Genomic DNA, 22728 nt, shown 5'->3' with positions numbered 1-22728 from the left:
AGGTGGATATCTCTTATGATGCCAATTTCAGGATCCAATGAGAGTATAGTACATATGGTGGCATACCTTGGCACTGCAGGTTGGTTATTGTATTGCCTTCGGATGGTGTATTTGGTTGCAATTCCTTGTGATCACCATGGTTCAGGGCGTCGTGTGCCTTCCTTACCGAGATGTCCACAATGAGAGTTCTCAAGACGTCTTCACATTGCCTCTTTTGGGTATGCTGACAACAAAAGCGTGTGGGTTGGTTTTACTTGTTATCTCACATTGCGTTTATGGTAGGTGAACATGTTGGATGATGGTACCTCTGGCAGCAACAGGATACGGATCTCAAAGCAAGAATGGTATATGGTTGGCTCAATGGTATGCGTGGTATTGGATCTACAAAGCGAAAATTGTTAATTAACGAACCTTACAGTGAAACAGCAGCAAGACAACATGGATGGCATGGAGATACGGTTTCCATTTGTGACAAGAATGCTATTGAGCAGCACCACAAGGTAAGAGGTTCATTGTGGGATTGGTTGGATTCAAGTGAACTTACCAAACACCATGCAGTGGCAAATCCTCTTTCGGCGATACTATTATTATCAAGGCTGCACGTCAAGGACGTCATTGTACTATACTTTCCTGTGGAACTCTACATGTTGTGCCCGGGGACAGTGCGACTCTTGTTGCGGCCTCATGGATTTAAAATTGCATCCTCTGTTCGCACGGCTCCATCGTTTTACGGCTATTGATCTCCTTGCCTTTAGAGAGAAGATGGTATCTCTATTGATGCACTTCATCGCGTCGATCCACAGGAGAGTGCCGGTACAATGACGTTTCTTTGGCTGTGCGCTTTTATTATTGCTTTACATCCTGATGGCCTATTTGGTTCCCAAGTCTGCGGGTGATGATTGCGTGATTCAGGTACGTAGGACTCTCATGCTCTTTGGAGACCTTTGCTGAAACGCCTACCATTATTTAGAGGGACCACTGCAGAGAGCTGCTTGTCTTTTGGTGCTTTGGAGTTTACAAGATCACACCTATGATTGCTAAGTATTGTTGGATGAGTTTGGACAATTGTTTATGGTGCATCTTTTATAGGTGAATCATGTCAGCCATGGGGAAGTGTGTATGCCTTTGGTGGTGTCAACCTTTATTGCGTCTCGGTGGTTGGTTACCAAGCAACGGGCGATTTCTCTGGAGAATGTCAGCCAATGCAAGTCTCTTGTGAGTGGATTGTATCAGCAACAAACAACAGCATGCATATGATTGGTGCCATATCAAGCTTTATCCCATCATCTGGTTCTTCTCGTTATCGGCAATTCGGTGGGCATCCTGAAATGAAGGTCTCTTATCGATTGATCACATCAGCAACAAGGAACAACTTGTATATCTTTGATATCAGCAACCTTTCTATCTCTTGGTGGTTCTTGTTATCGGCAATTCTTTTGATGGATCTCTACAACTACACGTGTCTTATGGATGGATCATGTCATCAACAAGAAGTGAAGGCCCGCGTTCAAGTCTTTTGTGTCACCAAGGGCATTCATGCATCTCGTCAAGGACTCCATCGTCAAGCTGCATTCCATACCCAATGAAAAAGGATTGGTATCTCATTCATATCGGCTATATCACTGAGTGTGCTCCCTTCCGCAGCTAGGATGCTGGTTTGGGATTTTCGATGGATGATTTTTCGATTTGCATGTGGTCTTGGGCAGCACATTGGTTCGTTCTCGCTCCTTGTAAGGGCTCTTCGGCATCGTGTAAGTATGCTATCTTTGGTGGTACAAGTATTACTCAACCTTCTCACTGTATATACCCATCAAGTATCGTTCCATCGCTTACAACTTACAACGCGGATGCCACCGTAGCGGGTCTTATCAACAAGCGGACGATTGCAAAGAATCGGCTAGATTTGGATATCAGCAGGATTTCGTGCATACATGGCTATCATTGGTAAATAGTGATCCGGTCTCTTCTTCAACGCCTGCCAACCTCTTTCCTTTATTGTAGTATGCGGACTATTCAACAAGCTACTTGTCTTCAGGTTCTTTGGGATTTTCATGGATGCAGCTGTCATTGGATGTCAGCATCTTTTCGTGCACATGGCTATCATTGGTAAATGGTGATCCATTCACTTCTTCAACGCCTGCCAACCTCCTCTTTTATTATAGTACGTTGGCTATTCAGCAAGCTACTTGTGTTCTGGTCCTTTGGAATTTTCATGCATGAAGCTGTCATTGGTAAATAATGGTCCATTCTTTCTTTCAATGCCTACTAACACCCTCTTTCATGTGGGTTATTCAGCGAGCTACTTGTCTTGTTCCCTTTGGATTCTTGATGGATGCAGCTATCATTGGATGTCAACAGGGTTTTATTCGTATGGCTATCAATGGTAAATAGTGGATGATCCGTTTTTTGGCTCCAATCCCAACCAACATCCTTTTCTATTATAGTGTGCGGGCTATTCAGCAAGCTACTTGTCTTCTGGTTCTTTGGGATTTTCATGGATGGAGCTGTCATTGGATTCCAACACGTTTTCGTGCATTGGCTCTCATTGGTAAATAAGTAGCGTACAAGTAATTGATTTTCTTGATAGATTACATCACCTGCATTAGGCTTACAAGTGATTGATTTCGTTGATAGATTTTATTCACCCGCCCTAATTTTGACGATGTATGCATAGACAACATTACACCTAGGCTCCTCAGACTTGCGCCCCATCACTTTATCAGCTCATGGATCAATTTATCAATGCATCATCCCCAACAGACAACAATGCCCACGCCCACAGTGCACAATAAAAGGATGTTGTCGCCGCCCATCGTACTCCCACACGTCTCTTTCTTCTGTCATTCTTCTTTGATTGCTTACAAGATCAAACTTCCAAGGTTTGTGTGTATCCCATTTCTTGCAAACTTGCGAATAAGCGCTGATCGTTGTGATCATTCATAAGGTTTCTTTGTTATCCTGCTCCCATTGTTGTTGACGTCGTCCTCATTGTGATACGTTGGATCCTTATAAAAATGTAAAGCCTAATCATGTTGTTTGAAGAGTCACTACTCATACACGCTACCTTGTTACTTTCAATAGATATAGCTATCTCCCATGATGCGTCTTGTGGTTACGGTGCCATGGTCTACGTACGTCGGGTGCTGAAGTTGGCATGGTGCATTTGGCATGGTGCATATAGCAAAGTCCAAAACAACAACAATGGCATCCACTCGACTATTGCTCCTCAATGGATTTTCGTTTAGACAGCTATTCATTGCCCATCATGCACACTCACCAAACAAAGACCGGTGGGAACTATTGCAGGAGCTAAAGAAAGATCTGAAGGAGATCCGTTACATGAAGGGGCCTCTTGCGACGAGCCAACAAGCTCTTGACCAAGTGGAAGAAGCATGTAGTAAGTAGACCGTATATTGATGCATGTTGAAACAAAGTGTAATACTTCTTTGTCTCTATAGCCTTCCATCAACAATATCGACATTACAAGCTCGTCATGCACACCAAGCAGCTCTGCCAGTGGGAAGGAACCACATCAAGCAACGGTGCAAAATGGGTTGTAAATTTTGTACGAATGTTCTGCTCAAGGTACAGTGAAAATACTGCATACATGAAATTCTATCACTCACCTAATATCAATGGGTTAGAGGAACGACTTGAGGATACGCTGTTGACCGTGAAGAAGATCGTTGCAAGCGACAAAGAGAACATGGCTCCTCTTCCGCAGCTTGTTGCAAGTGAAGGTACGAGATCAAAAGAGATTAAGATATTCGTAATCAAATGATTCTTATCTTGCCTATATCCATTTAGAACATCGCTATCAAAACGGCTTATGGCCTTCTTTTCGTGCGATCGTTGGTTGCCATGGCAAAGGAAGAAGCGCGTAGTATAGCAACGTGCATTAGGAAGCGGAATCACTTTTGGGCAAGCATGTGTAACAGTGACGCGCAGTGCAATGCAAATTCCTGACGCGATCCATGTTATGCATTTGAGATGAGACGCAGGCTGTTGTCCTCCAACCAATGATTGACATTGATTCGGCCGGTGACATGAAGGCTTGGGTTGAGTAAATGACACAACCAAGTAGTCCGTTTAAGCGGATACAACCAGCTACTCTACTAGTAACATTCAACTTCATGATAATGATAAAAGACAATGAATGCTATACAATAAATGACGATATTAGCGTGTAAAATCATAATGACGGGCTTGATGGAAAGGGAACGTTTATGTTTGACATTCATGTGTTGGAACGGGCCACATTTTCTTTGTGTTTGACTTGCGCGGCACACAGCGTTGTTACTTTCCCGCTTGCCCACGCACTTTTTTTATTTTTCTTTCTTCTTCATGTCACGTTCACCCCAGCAACCTATTTCTTCGACACGATCGGCAGAATCCGATGATTCACGCATCTATCAAGCACTCAAGTACTTGTCACGACTTGCCGTATGGGTCTACTTTCGCCATGTCCATGTCATTAGCCGCAAACCGATAAGCCCGACAGGTCCGCTCCTGATTGCCGCCAACCACATGAACATGGTCCTCGATCCAGCTGTTCTCATTGCCACGTTTCCACAAAAGAGGCCTTGTCACTTTTGGGCCTTGGCGCGTTTCTTCAAGATACCGATAGCTGGCAAGGTGTTACATGCAGCAGGTGTTCTCCCCGTGGATACCAAGACCCATAGCAACGCCAAATTGTTTGAACATACGTTACAGTGTCTTGAGCATGGAGGTGTTATTGCATTATTTCCAGAAGGTATGTTTTTATGATAGTGGTTGTAAAATGGGAGCATTGACCAGGAGAGGGGGATACTACTTATTAGGTACATCATATACGTTACCGCATCATTTACCTTTCAAGGATGGAATGTCATGGGCAGCCTTTGAATTTCTTTCTCATCAACCTGATATCCCACTTACGGTGATACCTGTCGGCATTACTTATACAACAAAGAACAAGTGGCGAAGTGATGTCGTTGTCGAGTAAGTTTAATATGTTTCGGATAAGGGTGGTTTGATCTCTTGTGTACTAACGCCGTCCGATTACCATAAAGATACGGAGAACCTATTCGTGTTACATCGCATGACCTGGAACAGTTTAAGCTGAATCCCAAACCTGCCGTCAAGGATCTCACTGCAAAAATCGCCCATGGTGTCGAGCAAGGCACTATCAATAGCCCCGATTGGGATACTCTTCATGCAGCTGCAGCCGCTCGGTTTATTCTCTTTGATACTACAAAGCTTGAGGATTATGTACGGGTATCACAAAGGTAAAAGAAGCGATGGAAAGGGATTACATATTCATTGGGATATATAATAATGCGTGTATATGTTTTTTCAACTAGCTTGATCCATGTACTTCGACCCTCAGAAGAGAACAAGGATACTCCCAATGAGCTCAAGGATCGACTATTGACGTTTTCCAAGAATTTGCGATTATTGCGACTAAGTCCTCAGGATATCAGCATGTATGAGAAGCAAGAAATCACGTTATCACGGGCTGTAGTAAGATTGGCATCGACGTGGACAGCATTGGCAGTGCAAATACCCTTGTTTTTACCCGGCATCATGATCAATTGGCCCATTTACTTGTTTGGTCGTCTTGCAGAGCGATACGAGCAATACACAGAATCAGTCGCACAGAGCAAGCTGGTGTTTTCAGTGGTGATTGGCGTGCCTTTATACATTACTCTCTCCTATCAAGTATGGAAGTACCTTGATTACACATTGATGGGTCTGCTACTTGCAATGTTGTTGATCCCATTGCTGGCTTGGTATCACATGGCATTGGTGGATAAACGTTACGACATGCTGAAACAGGTGGTGGCATCATGGCGTATTTGTGTTGCAGTCATTTCAGGAGCTATTGGATTGGATGCTCTTCCACGACAAGAGCTAGAGGATGCTGTACATTTGAGACGATGGTGTCGTGCACAGATGATTGAAGAGTTGCGTACCAAGGCAAAGATGGGTGATTCTCATGCACAGTATCTCGCACAATTCATTCCTGATCAGCAGTAATCATTCCTTCTTGCACGTAATCTTCATTTAATATCCTGGTCCCATATCAACGCATCATCATCATAGCGGCAATCATGCATTAGACAACTCCTTCCACTCTCATTTCTTCCACCGCTTGACCAATTAAAATCGATCTTTTCTCCCAGTACAAAATCACCTTGGAATTCACGTGTTCCTGATCCTTTATTCCTTTCTTTTACAATGAGTCATGTCGGCAAGGCAACGCTAGCATCCAATGCTGTACTCAGTCCTTCACATCGTGCAACAACCTCCGAACACATTCAAAGCGTCATTGTCACTGCAGCCTTACATGCCGCTGACAGCCCCGATCCACCTAATGAATACCTCGCCAACTTGCCACCCTTGAACGCACAGATATCAGCCAAGAACTTTGTACGTTTCGCTTCACGATGTGGATTCATGTTTGCTTTTCGAGATGCTGTATTGCTCCTGCTCAGCTGGGATAAACCCTTGGATACCATGGTTGCCATGGTGGGATACATTCTTGTATGCATGTATCCACGACTCTTATTACTTGCACCCCACGCCATTCTTCTTCATTTACTCCTTGCAAGCTATCAAAAGCAACAAGATCTACTCAAGATCAGACGTGAAGGATCACCCGAGTATTTACGCAACATGCAAAACTTACAAAACATGATGGGCGAGATCAGCAACTTGTACGACACTGCTTCTGCTTATCAGCGATATATTGATTGGTCCGATGAAAAGTTGACAATGTCGATCTTGCAGGCCACACTTGCATCAGCTGTTGCACTTGGTATCATTGTATGGTGGATCCCATTGAGATTATGTGCTTTGGTTGGTGGATGCTCATTGTTCCTTGCCAATACACGATTTGCAAAGTACTGCTGGCGAGAGCTTGGACCTGATGCGATGGTTTATGCACAAGAAATGTTTAATGGCGCATCCGATTGGTATAATGACCGACAGCAACAACAACCTGTAAAACATGTTCAGCAATCACAAGAACAAGGCACTGGTCAAAATAATGATGAACAAGTTCAAGTGTCGCTTTATGAGAATCAACGATGGTGGCCTGGCACTGGATTTGCTCCTCAGGTAAGGGGTAGACTACATTATAGTATCAAGAAATTGACATGGCTTGTATACATAGATGCTTGAAGGAGAGCGCAACCCATGGTCTGATTTATCAGGTTCAGTGCAACTACAGCCAAAGGAAGATATGGCAGCTCCCAAAGGATACCGATGGTCGCAAGATAATTGGCACCTTGATACAACTGGTCCATGGATTGATGATGTACTAGGGATAGGTAAATCAAAGGAATCCCCATGGTACACGAATTGGATGGTTCACTTATCTATCCTTCATAGAGTTTCTTGTATCGCCTGAAGAAGGAGGATGGGTCTATACAAACAATCATTGGGAGTATGAAGGAAAGAGCAATGGCAAAGATCGACAAGGACGTTTGACACGAAGACGGCGATGGATCAGAAATTGTATACGAACCACAAACGACATGCTTTAATTGTTCTCTTCTGTCAAAATCAAATACAACTATGCTAAAATATTTTTGTTTGTTTGTGTATTTTCTTGTGCAATTTAAAGAAAAAGGGGGGTTGTTGGGTGAGAGGGATCGGTGGAAGGTGGATGATTTCTCTCTAATTGGGTGCGCTGTAATACCGGATAGTACGATCAAGACCAGCAGCCAAAAGAGAATCAGCCATAGGCGATGCCCACTTGACACCAGTAATATCAGCTGTGTTGTCATTGAAGGAAGCCAAAGAAGAACCATCCTTGGCCTTGAGGATACGAACACCAGAACCACCCACAGCCAAGTATTGACCATAGTGATCAAATGAAAGCGAGTTGATCTTGAAACCATCATCCAAAGTGAAAGACTTGGTGTTGCTCAACTTTCGGAGATCCCAGATCTTGACAATGTTATCTTCAGAAGCAGTAGCAAGGATGTAACCATTCTCGGAGAAGGCCAAAGCATTGACCTTGCCAGTGTGTTCACCAAAGGTGGCAGCAATGGATTGAGACTTGACATCCCAAATACGAACAGCAGAGTCAACGGTACCAGCACCCAAAATCATACCATCAGGGTGGAATTGAATAGAAGTGTAACCTTGATAGAGACATGTGTCAATACCTTATAATAAAGAAACCCCATTTCTTTTCCTTTGAGCTCTTACCTGAAGTGTATTCGGGATCAACAGCATCAACAATGGACTTGCCAGAGTCGAAATCATAGAATGACCATTTGCTATCCAAACCACAGCTGACAAAGTAATCCTTGCTAGGATGCACAGCCAAACCAGTTGCCTCACCAGCATGCGCGTTAATGTTGTGACCGACATGATAACCTAGAACACGTTGTACACCTTCAATACTCTTTTTTCATGAATTTTGTCCAAATGATATCTTACCCTTGCTTCCACCAGGCACCCAAACACGCACATGCTTGTCGGCACTAGCACTCAATGCAACATCATGCTCGACCTCTTGACCACGGAATTTGACACAAGTAACCTTCTTGGTATGACCAGTGAGATTGGCCAATACCTTTTCCTCGGCCTTGTTGTAAATTTGCACATGCTTGTCATTGCCACCCGTAAGAATCAATTGACCACTGTGATCCAAATCAACGGCAGTGATACCAGTGGAACGTGCCGAGTGCATGGAAGGAATAGTAGATGTCTCAGTGAAGGTCTTGATAGCGTCGATAGATGTGTGCTCAGTTGGTGGCTTTCTCTTTCGGCGACCTTGTGAAAGACTACACTATATGTGTTAATCACATTTTCCTCCCCCCCCTTTCCAATCATATCTTTTTTTTCTTTTACCTCTCACTTGTCTCATTGATCTTGTTGACAACATCACTTGGCAATGCTGAAGTATCGACATCCATAGCTCCCTTGTCGCTTTCCTCTGCAGCAGGTGCAGGTGCTGCTGCGGCAGTAGTACCCAGATGAGCTTGAACGTTGGCAAGTGCCCTATACAAAATCATAAGTCATCATGCCCACGCATGTATCTTTTTCGACATACTCTCGTGCAGAATCGCGTTCCTTCTTGAGACGAGCAATAACACGCGTTGCTGCATCGTTTTGGTACAAGGCATGGGACAACTCTTGTCTTACTTGCTGATATTGTTGCTTCAAAGTAAAGGATTCGAGCATGACACTATCCCACTCGTTCTGCAATGATGATAACAGCGAAGGAACAGAAGACAACTTGGGTGGTCGCGGTCGCACCGTCTCAGGATCTGAATCACCAAGGAAACAAAAAGTTAGATTGCCTATATCGATCCTACACCCATGGGTCCCCATCCACTTACTGGCTTTGACAGACACCAAATCATCGTTTGTAAGCTCGTCACCAGTGATGGGATCCTTGCCGTGATCCGCAATGTACTTTTCAATGAGTCGTTTTTCAAACAGATGACCTGATTTGACAGAGACAACAGGCTCTTCAGGTGCTTCTCCCGAGACTAGAATGTAGTGTTACGTGTGAGCGATCGTATTGAGTGGATTGTTGCTAAAGTCTTACTGGCGCAAAACATGATAAATGGGAGAGAGTGAGAGTGAAGTGGATAAAGAGAAAAAGTGAATAGGCAGCAGCGGTGTAGACGAGGAGCTTCGTTCCCAGCGAATAACGCGCACTCACTCTTGGACCTTCCCTCCAGCCAGTCACATCACCGACGAGGTTGATTGCCTTATGGCTTTTCATGCACAATTAGCTTAATTGGTAAACCTCAAGCTTCAAAGCCCATTGATGAGGTAGTCGTCCTTTATCCTTAGTAGCTCGTTGCCATAGCAATAGCACGAGTGTAAAATGAAAAAGATAATGTTCTTGGGTTAACGGTAGCACACGTAGCCATCCATTTTTGTTGGCTCTTTGTCAACGCGTGGTGAACGCCTTAACATCTCTCAATGATAGGCTATGGGATGAATCTCTACTACATCACCATACTATTCTACTCGTTGCGATTTCTCGAGACAAATTCCTTCCTTTATTGTGCCAATGCATCATTTAAAATCGATACGAATGATAGGATTCTCTTGCAATATCATAGTTGCCACGAGAGGACACCATCCTTAATACAAGTAACATATCCAATGATGTACTTTTATTTCCGAGATTCTGCAATGATTTCTACAGCACCAGATGAAAGTGGATGTCGGCCGGTATGAAACGAAAACGTGTGATAGCAAGATGTGTACAATGGGTGGTGGATTTATGAGCAGGTGATTGTGTGTGTGTATGTGTGCGTATGTATATATGGGCATGTAAAGAGATTACAGCATGACCAAACCGACCTTGTTCTTGGACACATCAGGTATTTGCCAATTGTACAAGTAAAAGTTGAGGAGACCATCACCAGGGCCAAACTTGAGATCCTGAACAAACAGCGAGTTCTCCATCAAATCGAGCGCATTGAATACGTCAAACTCGGCCTATATACATACAACATAATAAGTTTCATGTCATATGTCACCCTATTCCAACTACTTTTACCTTTCGAGCATACGTCATGGCATCCTTGGCCAATTCAGTCAATCGCTTCTTCAAGAACTTTTGCTCTTCCTCCTCATTGCTCTTCACTTCCTCAGGTATATCGACGGCATAATAAAACATGTAAGCAGCGTTCAACGTCTTGTGCTTGGGATTGTTGATGACAGAGCTTGGCAAGGAATAGAATGAGAACATGTCGGTGATCTTTTTGGTTTCAGGGTTCTAATCATGACAAAGGGATCAGTATTTTTCTTAACGAGCGTTATCCAATGCCCCCTACGTACCTCAACAACGTAAGTCCATACAACATCCTTGTGGGGCAAGATCCAGTGCTTAACGTCATCATCGGTTTGGAAGACAGGGGCCACGTCGTATCGGTTCAAGAACTTGTTGAGTAGCTCACGCACTTGAGGTACATCAGCCTCAACCATTTCACGAATACCAGAGATGCCAGGTTGGTCAGCGACCTTGTAATGCTTGATCATGCGTGCAAGAGTCCACTTTGGAGGAATACGTGCAAAGTTACATTCGACCAATTTCTTGGGGTTGAGAGAACGATGGAAGTAGCTATATCACACGTACACATTAACCTATCAATCATCCCATCCTAATCCTTTGATATCATTACTTACCGGCAAGTAGCAACAGGCTTGGGAAGAACAACACCGGCTGTGTAAGCTGCTTGGAAAATACCCTCCAAATGGCTACGACGCGTGATTTCTCGAATCAACACGGGAGCTAAACGCTTGGAACGAAGCTTCTTGTGCACACAAAGGAAATTGATTTCGGTCATGCTTGTTGTGCTATATAGCGAAGGAATCCCCATGTTAGTGTCTCCCATTCTTTTACTCGATCCATCCATCCAATCAAAACTTACACATCATAGGTACGGATATCGGCAGGCACACCACTGATAAAGGCAACCAATTTCTTGTTGGCAGCTACACGTACACCAACATGCCATGACTTTCGCCACTGAGGTGGTTGTAATGCCCTAAAGGATAGGTCGATAGGTGAGATCAACGAATCGATATCTTCCAATCCACAAATACTCACCACTTGAGAAACGCGGCTGAATAATCGAATCGAAACTGGGCATCATCATCCTCGACATAGTTAAGCGTCAATAGCGTGTAGAGTTCCTTAAGCTATGGGATTCAAATCACTCGTATTTAGCGTCTTGTATACATACACGCTACAGCATAATCATCATACCTGGGCCTCGTCAGTAACATCCACTTCACACCACTCGAACTCTTTGGGAAGCGTAGGAGGATCCTTGGGTACTTGATCGACAGGAACAGATGGCTCAATGGGACCAATTTGGGAGACCTCTTCGCCTTTAAAAGCATGCAACCCGTGTCAATGACGAGAAAGCTTTGGCATAAAGAATGACGTACCGTGCTTAGTTACTGGTTGGGTATTCCAGAAACGATGTTCGTTCATTGGCTTGGGACCACCGCTGCTACCTTCCATCATAGCGAGGCTACGCATCATGGCAGAGAGTTTGGCTTGTAGTTCAGCTTGTTTTTGTGGGTCGTTGTTGTCCTTTGTCATTATTGGTTGTCGAGTGGTGGTGGTGGTGGTGGAAGGAGGAAGGGAAAGGAGAAACGAGTGGATGTGGTGTGTGAGTGGAGTGCTCTTTTGGCTCAGCGACAGCAGCGGGACTGTTGTTCCATTGAAGATGACAGCAATCCATTCTCATTTGACAGGAGGTTACTTAATGCACACGGTTTTGAGTAGCATAGTTCTATGTTGATTGGTCACTTGACATTCCTTCCCATTACTGCTATCCATATCCCCCATTCATCCCACTAGACACATAGTAGATCCAACCCCTCAAATAGGAGAATAGAAACAGCTATCTTGTTGAGTCGTATGGTGAATGTCAATTATCTGCATATACTATAATGATACTTTTAATCAAGACTAAAGGAGCTACATACGTATCGGGATAATGGTATGCATACAAGTAGAAGGAAAGGGTGTATGATAGTGTTGGTGCAAACAGCCTTGTTTATATGGCAGTGCGCTTGAGAATTGTTGTCATGATAGATTCAATTGATAAAGAGGGTCAAGCATCTTGGAGTGATGGAAACACTGATAAATCAGCTTGCTGCTTAAAGGTGGATTTTTGTAGATGACATAAGTACGTCCCACTGGAAGAGCTGGATGTTGGGGAAATGGGTACAGTATGTCGATTTCTATAGAGACAAAGAAGTATCACACTTTGTTTCAACATGCATCAATATACGGTCTATTTACTGCATACTGCTTCCAATTTTTAAAAGCTTGTTAGCTTTTGTCGATGTTCCTTCCATGTGACGCAGAACCTCAAGATCCATGCGTATCGTTTGCAATAAATGCCGCCGGCCCTTGTGCGGCCACATTGCATGGTGGGCAATGAACACCTGCTTGAACGAAAAATTATGGGCAACCAAGCGTCGAGTAAAGTCCAATGTCATTTTGTCGATCGATGTCCATTAGTGTGAGGGGAAGGTAAAGAGGGCAAATAGCCGAGCCCGAAAATGTGTGCCTGCATGTGCGATGGCCCGTTCCAACACCTGCCTGTCAAATATGAACGCCCCTTTCCAACAAGCCCCTCATCTGACTTTGCTATTTGCACCATGTCAAATGCACCATGTCAACTTCAGCACCCGACGGAGGTAGACCATGGCACCGTAACCAAAAGATGCATCATGGGAGATAGCTATACCTATCGAAAGTAACAAGGTAGCGTGTATGAGTAGTGACTCTTCAAACGACATGATTAGGCTTTACATTTTTACAAGGATCCAATGTATCACAATGAGGACGACGTCAACAACAATGGGGGAAGGATAACAAAGAAACCTTATGAATGACCACAAGATCAGCGCTTGTTCACAAAGTTTGCACGAAATGGGATAAGTACAAACCTTGGAAATCTAGCCTTGTAAGCAATCAAAGAAGTACGATAGAGGAAAGAGGCGTGTGGGAGTATGATGGGCGGCGACAACATCCTTTTATTGTGCATTGGGCGTGGGCATTGTTGTCTGTTGGGGATGATGCATTGATAAACTGATCCATGAGCTGATAAAGTGATGAGGGCGCATACACCAGCCCATGATGTTGTCAACCTACTTTTAATATTGGTATGCGTGTTCGGTAAGCAGCGAGGATGATCGGATCGCCTTTGATATCAGCAGCCAACCCCATGGCATTGCGCAATTGTGCTTCGAATAAAGGATGGTGCAAGAGACATGGTGCAAATAGCAAACCCCATAACATGGATCGCGTCAGGTATTTGCATTGCACTGCGCGTCACTGTTACACATGGTTGTTCAAAAGTGGTCCCGCTTCATAATGCACGTTGCTATACTACGCGCTTCTTCCTTTGCCATGGCAACCAACGATCCGCACGAGAAAGAAGGTACTGAAGGAAACCTCGTGTTTGAATGGGGATTGATAAATACCATAGTAGTATACCCTGTGCTTCTGGATCTTAAGAAAAAGTATGGTGGTGTCGTTCATCTTCAAACGGTGCTCAATGAACTACAAGAGGTCATTATCAGCTCCTACGATCGAACCGTGAACCTGCGTACTGTGAAGGGTACTTGGATGAAACGTATCAAAGCTTCGGCTGCGAATTTGGATGTGCAACTGGTGAGTGGGTTGGTTAATACTCATCACCTGCTTGGGATCGCTAATACCATTATCCTATCTATTAAGGTTGAAGGATCATCCATTTCATGGAGCCGAATCGAAGAGGGTTTACAAACCAAGGATGCAGAGAAGGACCCCAGCGATATCTTATCATCAACTACATCATCCGGATCTTCTTCATCTTCCAACAACAGCCTCAAGACCCTGTTATCTGAAAAAGACAAAAGCGCTATACGAGACATGTTCGACAACCTAGATAGGTCCAAGTTTTGGATCCTTGAAAGCACCAAGCGTCGTGCAGCTGCCGAAAATCAAGTTCCTGAAGCTGTCGAGGATAAGTTGCGGCGGTTTGCATTGGATTGCAATTATGCCCAGTAAGTCTGATGCCATGGAACAAAAAGAAACCAAAAGCTGAATACAATGTTACGTAGCCTTTGTCACTCAATGATTATCGATCTTGATGATTTGAATTGGGCAGAAGTTTTTACCGAGGAGGAGCTGGATGAAATGTGTGATTTTGGTGATCCAGTGCTGCGGGAGCTTCCAGCTGGTCTTAATGATGCATTGGCAGAGCTACAAGAGAAGGTATTGTATAATGGTTGCGAGCATTGGTTTTTTGTATCTAATCAAGGAAACATAGACATCGGCTTTGGATGCATTTTTCTTTGCCCAGCAAATGCGTTGTCATCCAATTGAAGACCCAATCTTGACATGGCTGCAGCTGTCGGTGATGACCACTGCTAGGTTTTTCTTGAACCAATCTACGTCATATATGGATACCTTTCTTGAAAGCGACAAGCTTTACTATCTGTGGAGCTTTGTGAACAGCATCCACCAAGGCACCAGTATCCAAGCAAAAGGGTGAGTTTTTATTACTATTATCATTCTTGGATCAAAATCAAATACTAATCATTGTCTAAAAATGAAGCAAGGAGAAATCCAGCAACGCCAACGCCACCGCCCGCAATGCCAAGCGAAAGCTTTCGGCTGTTGAAGGGATCGATAACAAGAAGATGGGAAGGAAAATGGATACCGTGTATGTAGCAAGCGACATTGAGCTGGGTTGTTTGGAGATCAAGGGTACAGTGGATGACACCAAGGAGAAGGAAGACTCGAGAGTGAAGATGCCAGTCGTCATGCGGGACATGTTGTTGCAAGTTGTTGACAAGATGCCATCAATGCTTCGGAAAGCCCACATAGTTGGATACCATATCAACGGTACGTAGGATTGTAGCAGAGACACGTGGTATGCGATCAGCATCTTACTAGGTTACTAGGGAACATGATCAGCATGCTTGATATGGATGTACCCAAAGGCTACATAACCCGACTACGACGTATAAAGGAGTTGCAATACCCAACGGTATCAGAGGACTATGTCCAACGTATAGTGCCACTTCTTCAACTTGCTGCTCATGGACAAGCAATCATGGATACCACTATCAAGCAATATCGTCAGGCTCCCATGCCTTTGACTATAGCAACTGGTAAACGCTCGACCATGCTTCCTCCATGTTTCATACCCACACGCTCGTCATCCACCACGCCGTCATCATCATCATCATCATCAACTACGCCGTCAAAGAAACATCGATAACAACACCACCTTGTACATATCAGCATTTTACCCCTATTTACATATCCAATTTCGTATCGCATCTTGTATCACAATTTTATCATATTACATGTCATTTGCCACCCCAATGTATACCATAATCTGACCCAAGTTTCCTTTAATCCATATAATTCATACAAGGAGTGATAGAGATGAGTTGTGGGTTCTACAATCTTTATCAGGGTGATGGTGTATGGCGGAAATCGTTGAGCGATCAATATGTGGACCATGTCTTGGATTCGTATACAGGGTATCTAAAGAGCAATGATCAGTATCATGCGAACAAACCTCTCTGGTTTAACTTTATACCTTCAATTACGAGCTCCATAACCCTCTGAGCGGTCTCTGACATTTGAGCTAGCCCATGCCATCAAGAAGAAAGGGCATTAGAAGCATGTGTGGATCCATTAACATACCTGATACGTCATACACGACTACGGAAGGTGAAGGATCGTTCGATAAATATGCAAAAACAAGAAAGAAGAGTGAAATGAGAGGACGACTTGGCGGGAACGGTACCGGCTAAGACAATCCAATCAGACGAGAGAACAAGAAGAGTGAAATGAAAGGATGACTTGGCGGGGACGGCACCAGCTAAGACAATCCAATCAGACGAAAGAGAAAAAAGAGATGGGGTGAAATGAAAGGATGACTTGGCGGGGACGGCACCGGCTAAGACAATCCAATCAGACTAAAGAGAAAAGAGAGATGGAGCGAAATGAAACGCATATAAAAATAGAAGGGAAGCAGTTGGAAGACAAAAAGAAGAGGAGGAAGGCGCGGCATGCAAATAAAATCAATCTTGTTAATGTTTGAACTACCGTCATGGTTGACGTGTCCTCAAGCTCAAGGCTCTTCCAATATCCATCAACAGCTCATAAATTGGCAGCTGATAGCCACTTTCCATGATTCAATTGTCTTGATCAGAGTGGATCTGGTTGATCCAGCTCAAAGAAAAAGAACATCAGTTGACATACATAGGTAGTGCATACTACATACGAGCTGATCCTGATATTTCTTCGCTCTGTTACACAAAGAGGTCCTTCTGCATCTTTGGCTCTCCAGGATTTAGATACTTTACATTTAAACAAAGACCACTTCTCATATAGCATCACGCTTACAACATAGTAAAAACATAAAGGTGCCTGTATCTCCAAACTTTACAATGAAACGTGGGGTTTTTATTAGAGCAATGTGCTCGGCTTGGCCAACTCCACCTTGGGTGCCAGTTTCACGATCAAGCTTGCCAATCCCAGATTTCGCAATGTCGCTACCAGCCAACTGGATCTGGGGGTCGACCTCTTCGACGACGACGACCCAAAAAATATTTTTTGGGCTGTTTGCGACATTGAACGCGAAACTTTCACACAAGGTGCCGTTGGCCAAGCCGAGCACATTGCTCTATTCAAAGCCCCACGTTTCATTGTAAAGTTTGGAGATACAGGCACCTTTATGTTTGTAAGCGTGATGCTATATGACAAGTGGTCTTTGTTCATTGTCAAGTAGCTGGACCCTGGCAGAGCAAAAGATGCAGAGGATTGTGTTGTGTAACACAGCTACGTTTGCATGAATGAAAGGTTCGATGTATAATTACTTTATGGATCATCTAGGAACAGGCATGTATTGCTAGCTAACGGCCACTTTTATCCAATCATCATTGTTGCGAGATCCACTGCATGGGAACGATGCCCCTGCTCCAGACATTCATTTCCATGATTAAAGTAGGTTGATCCGAGCTGATTTGACTGAGCTGCGGTCAAAGAGAGATTACATCACTCTGGACATAAAGCACGCTCGATGTAGCTCAACCGATGTAATCTTGTGTGAGCGTAACTCAACCAAATCAGCTCGGATCAACCTACTTTAATCATGGAAATGAATGTCTAGAGCAGGAGTATCGTCCACCTACAATAGAATGCACAAAAGTTGGGAATGCACAAAAGTGGCTATTAGCTGCCAATGTATGACATAAAAGTGAGGGTTGCGTACCTGTCATGCATGGTCCCTGAAGTCCTGACTTTTTAGCTGAGTTACCCAAAGAGGTCCTTCTGCATCTTTTGCTCTATTATAGCCATACTACTTTACATTAAACAAAGACCACCTTCCATATAGCATCACGCTTACAAACATAAAGGTGCCTGTATCTCCGAACTTTACAATCAAACGTGGGGTTTTTATTAGCGCAATGTGCTCGGCTTGGCCAACAGCACCTTGGGTGCCAGTTTCACGATCAAGCTTGCCAATCCCAGATTTCGCAATGTCGCCACCAGCCAAACTGGATCTGGTGGTCGACCTCTTCGACGACGGCGACGACAAAAAAATATTTTTTGGGCTAGTTGCGACATTGAACGTGAAACTTTCACACAAGGTGCTGTTGGCCAAGCCGAGCCCATTGCTCTAATAAAAACCCCACGGTTCATTGTAAAGTTTGGAGATACAGGCGTCTTTATGTTTTACCAATGCTGTAAGCGTGATGGAGTTGCTTTTTCCTAGTGGATGGTGTCGGCTGCATTAACGGAAAGATGAAGAGCTGAGTGAAACGGCACGTGGTGGTTACACAGACACGTCCTTGACAGGTTGCTACACAAATGGATGATGATGATGATGATTGCCTTTTGTGAAGGTACGTAAGTAAACAGCATCCAATAATGAAGGTGTGTCAAGGTATGCATCACATTTTCATGTAGAAGAAAGTCGAGCTGCATAAACCAATTTGTATATGTAAAAAGATACATATACATATTGAATGAGTCACTCATCCTGAAACTCAATGAAGGGATCACTTCTCTTTTTTTCTTCTCAAGGTCATCCCACTCCTCTTTACAAAAGGCGTATGCTTCTTGAATGACCGATAACCGAACCACCTTTATTATTATGTGTTCCATCTTCGAAGCAATAGTATGTAATCCACAAGCTAGCAAAGTCCAAGTGTGTAATAAAGAAACAATGCTTTATTTCATCTAGCTTCCTAGCTACTTTTCCACCATTCTCGTCTTCGTCGTCCGTCATCATTCATACTCGTACTCGCCAACATTCGTCAATCTCCTCGTCACCAAGGTCAAAAACCATGCTTGTTTGTGCCGTTGTCGTTATCGTCATCGGCGTGGATCTCGTAGTCGTTATCTTAACGAATGTATAATGCCACAAGAAGGCAAAGGCATCTCGATACATACGATGGTGTAAATGACCCAATCTCGCTTTCCCACCTTTTCGTTTCTATTCCTCCTTTCAATCCAAGTGATTGATCCACGTCTCGCACATAATAAGCTGATAGCACCACACCCTCACCCTTCAAATCATCCTTGAATCCATATTCATTCAATGAAAAAGTCGACGAATAGCACATGGTACAGTAGTGTGGATGTTTATCAAGCAAATATGATGAAGGAACAGCATTGTAAAATGAATAAGATACAGGGTGGTGAATCAAATAGTGGGGCAACAGGGATAGTTGTGTCATTGTATTCTTGGTTGCTGCTGCCATAATCATCCTTCATCCATGATCGCAAAATAGCTGCTGCATGCATTGAGCCGAGTACTTCAATACCATCCGTGGCTGTAAAGCACCTTCCTTCAAAAGAGACCTTCTCGTTGATTCCATCCAATTCATCATCATCCTCAGCGGTATCCACGTAATATGATCCATCGTTCCTGCTGACGACGCGCCAAGTAACCAAAGCAACATCCCATTGCACTGGATTGCATCCATCCACCCATCCATAGCCATTGCAAACCCAAATGTTGGTTGAAAGAACCATGTGATCGCTTCCTTTTTCCATCCGGCTGTTGGTCCATCTCTTCCTTGGTCATTTTCCAACGCGGCTCATGTCGGTGAAGCTTGTTGTATTGTGGTGTACTTGATAGCTGGTATGGCATCATGCATTGGATTCCGTATAGATACTAAAGCATGTTGCTGCAAGTAACTTGAGACAATGGAGTAAAGACCTTGCTAATAGCAACTGCTGGTACGTTGGTTGCGGCAAAGACGTGTGCAAGAGCGTGTGTTGTGTGAAGAGACTCGTGTGTTGTAGAAGAGTGACAAGAAGGCTGCGTACACACCATGGACTTGCCCATTCAGTCAAAGACACTTGGATCAAGGCAATTGTAGGGTTAACATGATGAGTTGAAGCAGGAAAATCGTTTGCAGGTGGTAGTTGTACTTGAATGGGACAACAGCTGAGAATGGGAGGAAGAGACACGAGGCTCGGGGTGGAAGACCTGGAAATTAAAACCTCTCGGATAAAGAAACTTGAATGATGGAAATGATCACTTGCAGTGAATTAGGGTAACAGTGGCGAACAAGAAGAACGGGCTATTAGGTGGCAGTTTATGAACTGCAATCAAACCAGCCTGTAAACCTGTAATGCATGGATCTACAAACGACGACGGGCGTGATGTTTATGATAATTTGTTAAAAGAAAGGTGATGATTCAGCAATAGCTTAATTTCCATAGCAACGACTAGACATAACGCCATGACGCTGTGGTAGACCTCACATGACCTTGGACTTACTTTTACCGAGCAGGTTTAAACGCCGCTTGAAAGACAATAAAATGGCCGCGAGTATCCGCAGCCCTTTCTTTTTCTCTTTGTCCTCGTAGGCTCACTGTCCCCTATTGTGGATATATTGGTACCGAACTCTTATAAACGCTAGTAAAGCTAAGAGGGAAACTCCGACTGGGTCCTGGGCCTTTTTGGGCTCTCGGCCAACACCTCGTTTGACGCATGTTGAAGGTGCCCCTTGCGGAGAGGCGGGAATGGACATGTGGCGACCTTCTCGAGGTCATTCCTGTAAGTACTTGGGTCTTTGAACTCGACGAAACCAACAGCCACATGCTAGTTTAGCTTTATTCACAATAAAAAAAAAGAGATTGTCTTTATAATAACTTGTCTACTTTCCTATGTGTATAAATTGCGTGATACATAATAAGAGTGTCTGTGGTAATTGTGTCGTTGGACGATTGGGTGGTTGATCGAGTCTCAAAGTCGGGTCCTGACACGAGGTGTAAGAGAAGATAAAAAAAAGTCTCAAGATCTAGACGTTTGATTGGAGCAATAAAAAGAGTGTAATGTGTTGCTATGGAAACCGTGTCGTGTTCGAAATGTGCGTGTTGCTGTTGTTGCCATTGACCTTAGAAACACCTTTGTGATTGTAGTTTGTGTATCGGCCACCTGAGTTATATACAGTGTACAAGTGCGCATGCATTTATTGATGGTGATAAGGGAACGTGGGGTATGGGTGAATCATATACAACGAAAGGGTATCATTGTGTCCTTGTATCCTTGGTTGGTGCCCGTCAATAATCATCATCGAGGGTCTGAAAACAGCTGTTGTGTCCCTTCACACAGTTATTCAATATCGTATATCATCCATGAAGGTAAACCCGTTTCGTCAACGATACCAATGTCATCCAATCCTTCACCGTCCTTAGCGATATCCTCGTGTATGATCCATCCTCCCTGTTGGCAACGTGACAAAGAACCAAAGCAGCATCCCAGGATTCTTATCACTGCGCATGGCTGCATCCATCCATCCAAACCATTGCACATCCACTATGTCGATAGAAAGAACCCTTGTGATTGCTGCTGATATGCTTCCTTCTCCATTCAGCTGTTAGTCAATCCGTTTCTTGGTCAATTTGCATCACAGCTCGACCGTTGATATGATGGTATGTACTTGATGGCTGATGGCATCATCCAATACAAGAACGCATATAACAATGATTGCCTACTACAACACCATAGAGTAGCATGAGTGACTATTTGAGCCTCGTGTCATCTATAGGAGGATGACTTTGATGGGGTAGGGTGCACCATGTGACAGTAGTACAGCTTGCATGATTGCTCACTCCAACATTCTTGACAGCTTGTGTGGTGGCTGCAACACAAGTATCATGGTTGTCAAATTCGTATGCAGCCATGGCTTATATCAATTACTGCTGATAGTAAACTTCTCCTTATTACATCTCTTCTTTCAAAATGAGTGATACCACGCCTACCGATCATTGCACACATATTGGCGGTTGTAACCCAACTCATCTCAAAATCATGGACGTTCGAAAGACTTTTGGCAGCAAAAAAGTGAAAAGGAATACTGAGACCACGGAGCTGCTAACGATTCATGACACGAGCTTCGCTAGCGATATCGTCCTTGACAATAATCATGATGACGATGCCGTTGCTGGATCACTGTTACCATCCAGCGTTGTCCCCAAAATGAACGCCGATGCAACAACGACAAAAGACATGTATGACGTCCACAGCATCGTATCGCATACGGTTTTAGAGACACTACTACTCGACAAATTTGTGGATAGCAATGGCCAACTCAAGAAGAGCGTGGTTCCATACGATGAATCCACCTTCGTCACCGATAAATTTCGAAAAGCATACGAAAAGAACGACCAGCATTGTTGTAAAATACTCGTATACGCTTTGTATTTGATGGCGTTGTTTGTTAAAATACAGAACCTGAAAGCAGCGCGGGATCACCGAATGCATCGTGCTATCAAGTATGCGACAAGTTTGATGATCACGAACCTAAAAGAAAGATACACAGATAATCCAGCCATGCAAGTACCATGTACATTCACGTGCCACTCTCATCAAAGCTAACTTTAATTGATATCCCCCTTTTACTACGTACAGCAATTCCTATTCAATGATGCGAGACAAGTTGCTATGTGACATAGCGGTCTTGTGCCTATCAACCTCCAATACCGTGTGCGTCAAAACACTGTCCACGGACCTGGATTGTTCGACGACAAAGTAAGGAATGGTGTTGAGCAACTTTTAGTCTAATCTAATCATGCAACAACAGGATAAGACGAGTGTTTAAAAGCTTAAACTGTAAGTTTAAGTATGGAAAGGCTTCCTTGACACTGCCAAAAAAGAAAAAGGAGCAATCGAACGATCATACGATATCCAAACAAATATACGGCACAAGACATCA

The 22728-nt window shown here is 43.8% G+C and overlaps 9 protein-coding genes across 9 annotated transcripts; 7 read left to right on the top strand and 2 right to left on the bottom strand.

Moving 5' to 3' along the window:
- Positions 1-179: 179 nt before the first annotated feature.
- Positions 180-740, top strand: O0I10_011025 (uncharacterized protein; the record flags this gene model as incomplete). Its single annotated transcript, XM_058490998.1, has 3 exons — positions 180-218; positions 283-344; positions 419-740. 3 exons carry the CDS (start codon positions 180-182, stop codon positions 738-740), a joined length of 423 nt encoding a protein of 140 aa, XP_058338288.1.
- Positions 741-1202: 462 nt separating this feature from the next.
- O0I10_011024 (uncharacterized protein) lies at positions 1203-1586 on the top strand (the record flags this gene model as incomplete). The annotated part of the gene is made up of 1 exon (XM_058490997.1): positions 1203-1586. One exon carries the CDS (start codon positions 1203-1205, stop codon positions 1584-1586), a length of 384 nt encoding a protein of 127 aa, XP_058338287.1.
- Positions 1587-3201: 1615 nt separating this feature from the next.
- Positions 3202-3884, top strand: O0I10_011023 (uncharacterized protein; the record flags this gene model as incomplete). Its single annotated transcript, XM_058490996.1, has 3 exons — positions 3202-3397; positions 3459-3740; positions 3808-3884. 3 exons carry the CDS (start codon positions 3202-3204, stop codon positions 3882-3884), a joined length of 555 nt encoding a protein of 184 aa, XP_058338286.1.
- A 460-nt stretch (positions 3885-4344) lies between these two features.
- O0I10_011022 (uncharacterized protein) lies at positions 4345-6018 on the top strand (the record flags this gene model as incomplete). Its single annotated transcript, XM_058490995.1, has 4 exons — positions 4345-4753; positions 4821-4980; positions 5052-5267; positions 5343-6018. The coding sequence occupies 4 exons, from the start codon at positions 4345-4347 to the stop codon at positions 6016-6018; spliced, it is 1461 nt and encodes a 486-aa protein (XP_058338285.1).
- Positions 6019-6219: 201 nt separating this feature from the next.
- On the top strand, positions 6220-7529 carry O0I10_011021 (uncharacterized protein; the record flags this gene model as incomplete). Its single annotated transcript, XM_058490994.1, has 3 exons — positions 6220-7101; positions 7157-7313; positions 7375-7529. The coding sequence occupies 3 exons, from the start codon at positions 6220-6222 to the stop codon at positions 7527-7529; spliced, it is 1194 nt and encodes a 397-aa protein (XP_058338284.1).
- A 133-nt stretch (positions 7530-7662) lies between these two features.
- On the bottom strand, positions 7663-9563 carry O0I10_011020 (uncharacterized protein; the record flags this gene model as incomplete). The annotated part of the gene is made up of 7 exons (XM_058490993.1): positions 7663-8132; positions 8200-8370; positions 8434-8780; positions 8848-8997; positions 9050-9266; positions 9339-9491; positions 9551-9563. The coding sequence occupies 7 exons, from the start codon at positions 9561-9563 to the stop codon at positions 7663-7665; spliced, it is 1521 nt and encodes a 506-aa protein (XP_058338283.1).
- A 736-nt stretch (positions 9564-10299) lies between these two features.
- Positions 10300-12073, bottom strand: O0I10_011019 (uncharacterized protein; the record flags this gene model as incomplete). Its single annotated transcript, XM_058490992.1, has 8 exons — positions 10300-10458; positions 10520-10738; positions 10801-11083; positions 11149-11319; positions 11394-11510; positions 11573-11664; positions 11732-11856; positions 11917-12073. The coding sequence occupies 8 exons, from the start codon at positions 12071-12073 to the stop codon at positions 10300-10302; spliced, it is 1323 nt and encodes a 440-aa protein (XP_058338282.1).
- A 1824-nt stretch (positions 12074-13897) lies between these two features.
- On the top strand, positions 13898-15758 carry O0I10_011018 (uncharacterized protein; the record flags this gene model as incomplete). The annotated part of the gene is made up of 6 exons (XM_058490991.1): positions 13898-14161; positions 14228-14535; positions 14593-14746; positions 14802-15022; positions 15090-15379; positions 15439-15758. 6 exons carry the CDS (start codon positions 13898-13900, stop codon positions 15756-15758), a joined length of 1557 nt encoding a protein of 518 aa, XP_058338281.1.
- A 5997-nt stretch (positions 15759-21755) lies between these two features.
- O0I10_011017 (uncharacterized protein) lies at positions 21756-22391 on the top strand (the record flags this gene model as incomplete). The annotated part of the gene is made up of 1 exon (XM_058490990.1): positions 21756-22391. The coding sequence occupies one exon, from the start codon at positions 21756-21758 to the stop codon at positions 22389-22391; it is 636 nt and encodes a 211-aa protein (XP_058338280.1).
- Positions 22392-22728: the final 337 nt, after the last annotated feature.

The sequence above is a fragment of the Lichtheimia ornata genome, assembly GCF_029851405.1.
Source record: "Lichtheimia ornata isolate CBS 291.66 chromosome Unknown scaffold00080, whole genome shotgun sequence".
Classification (NCBI taxonomy): domain Eukaryota; kingdom Fungi; phylum Mucoromycota; class Mucoromycetes; order Mucorales; family Lichtheimiaceae; genus Lichtheimia; species Lichtheimia ornata.
Note: the sequence above shows the minus strand (reverse complement) of the source record. Positions and strands in the feature narration are given on the sequence as shown.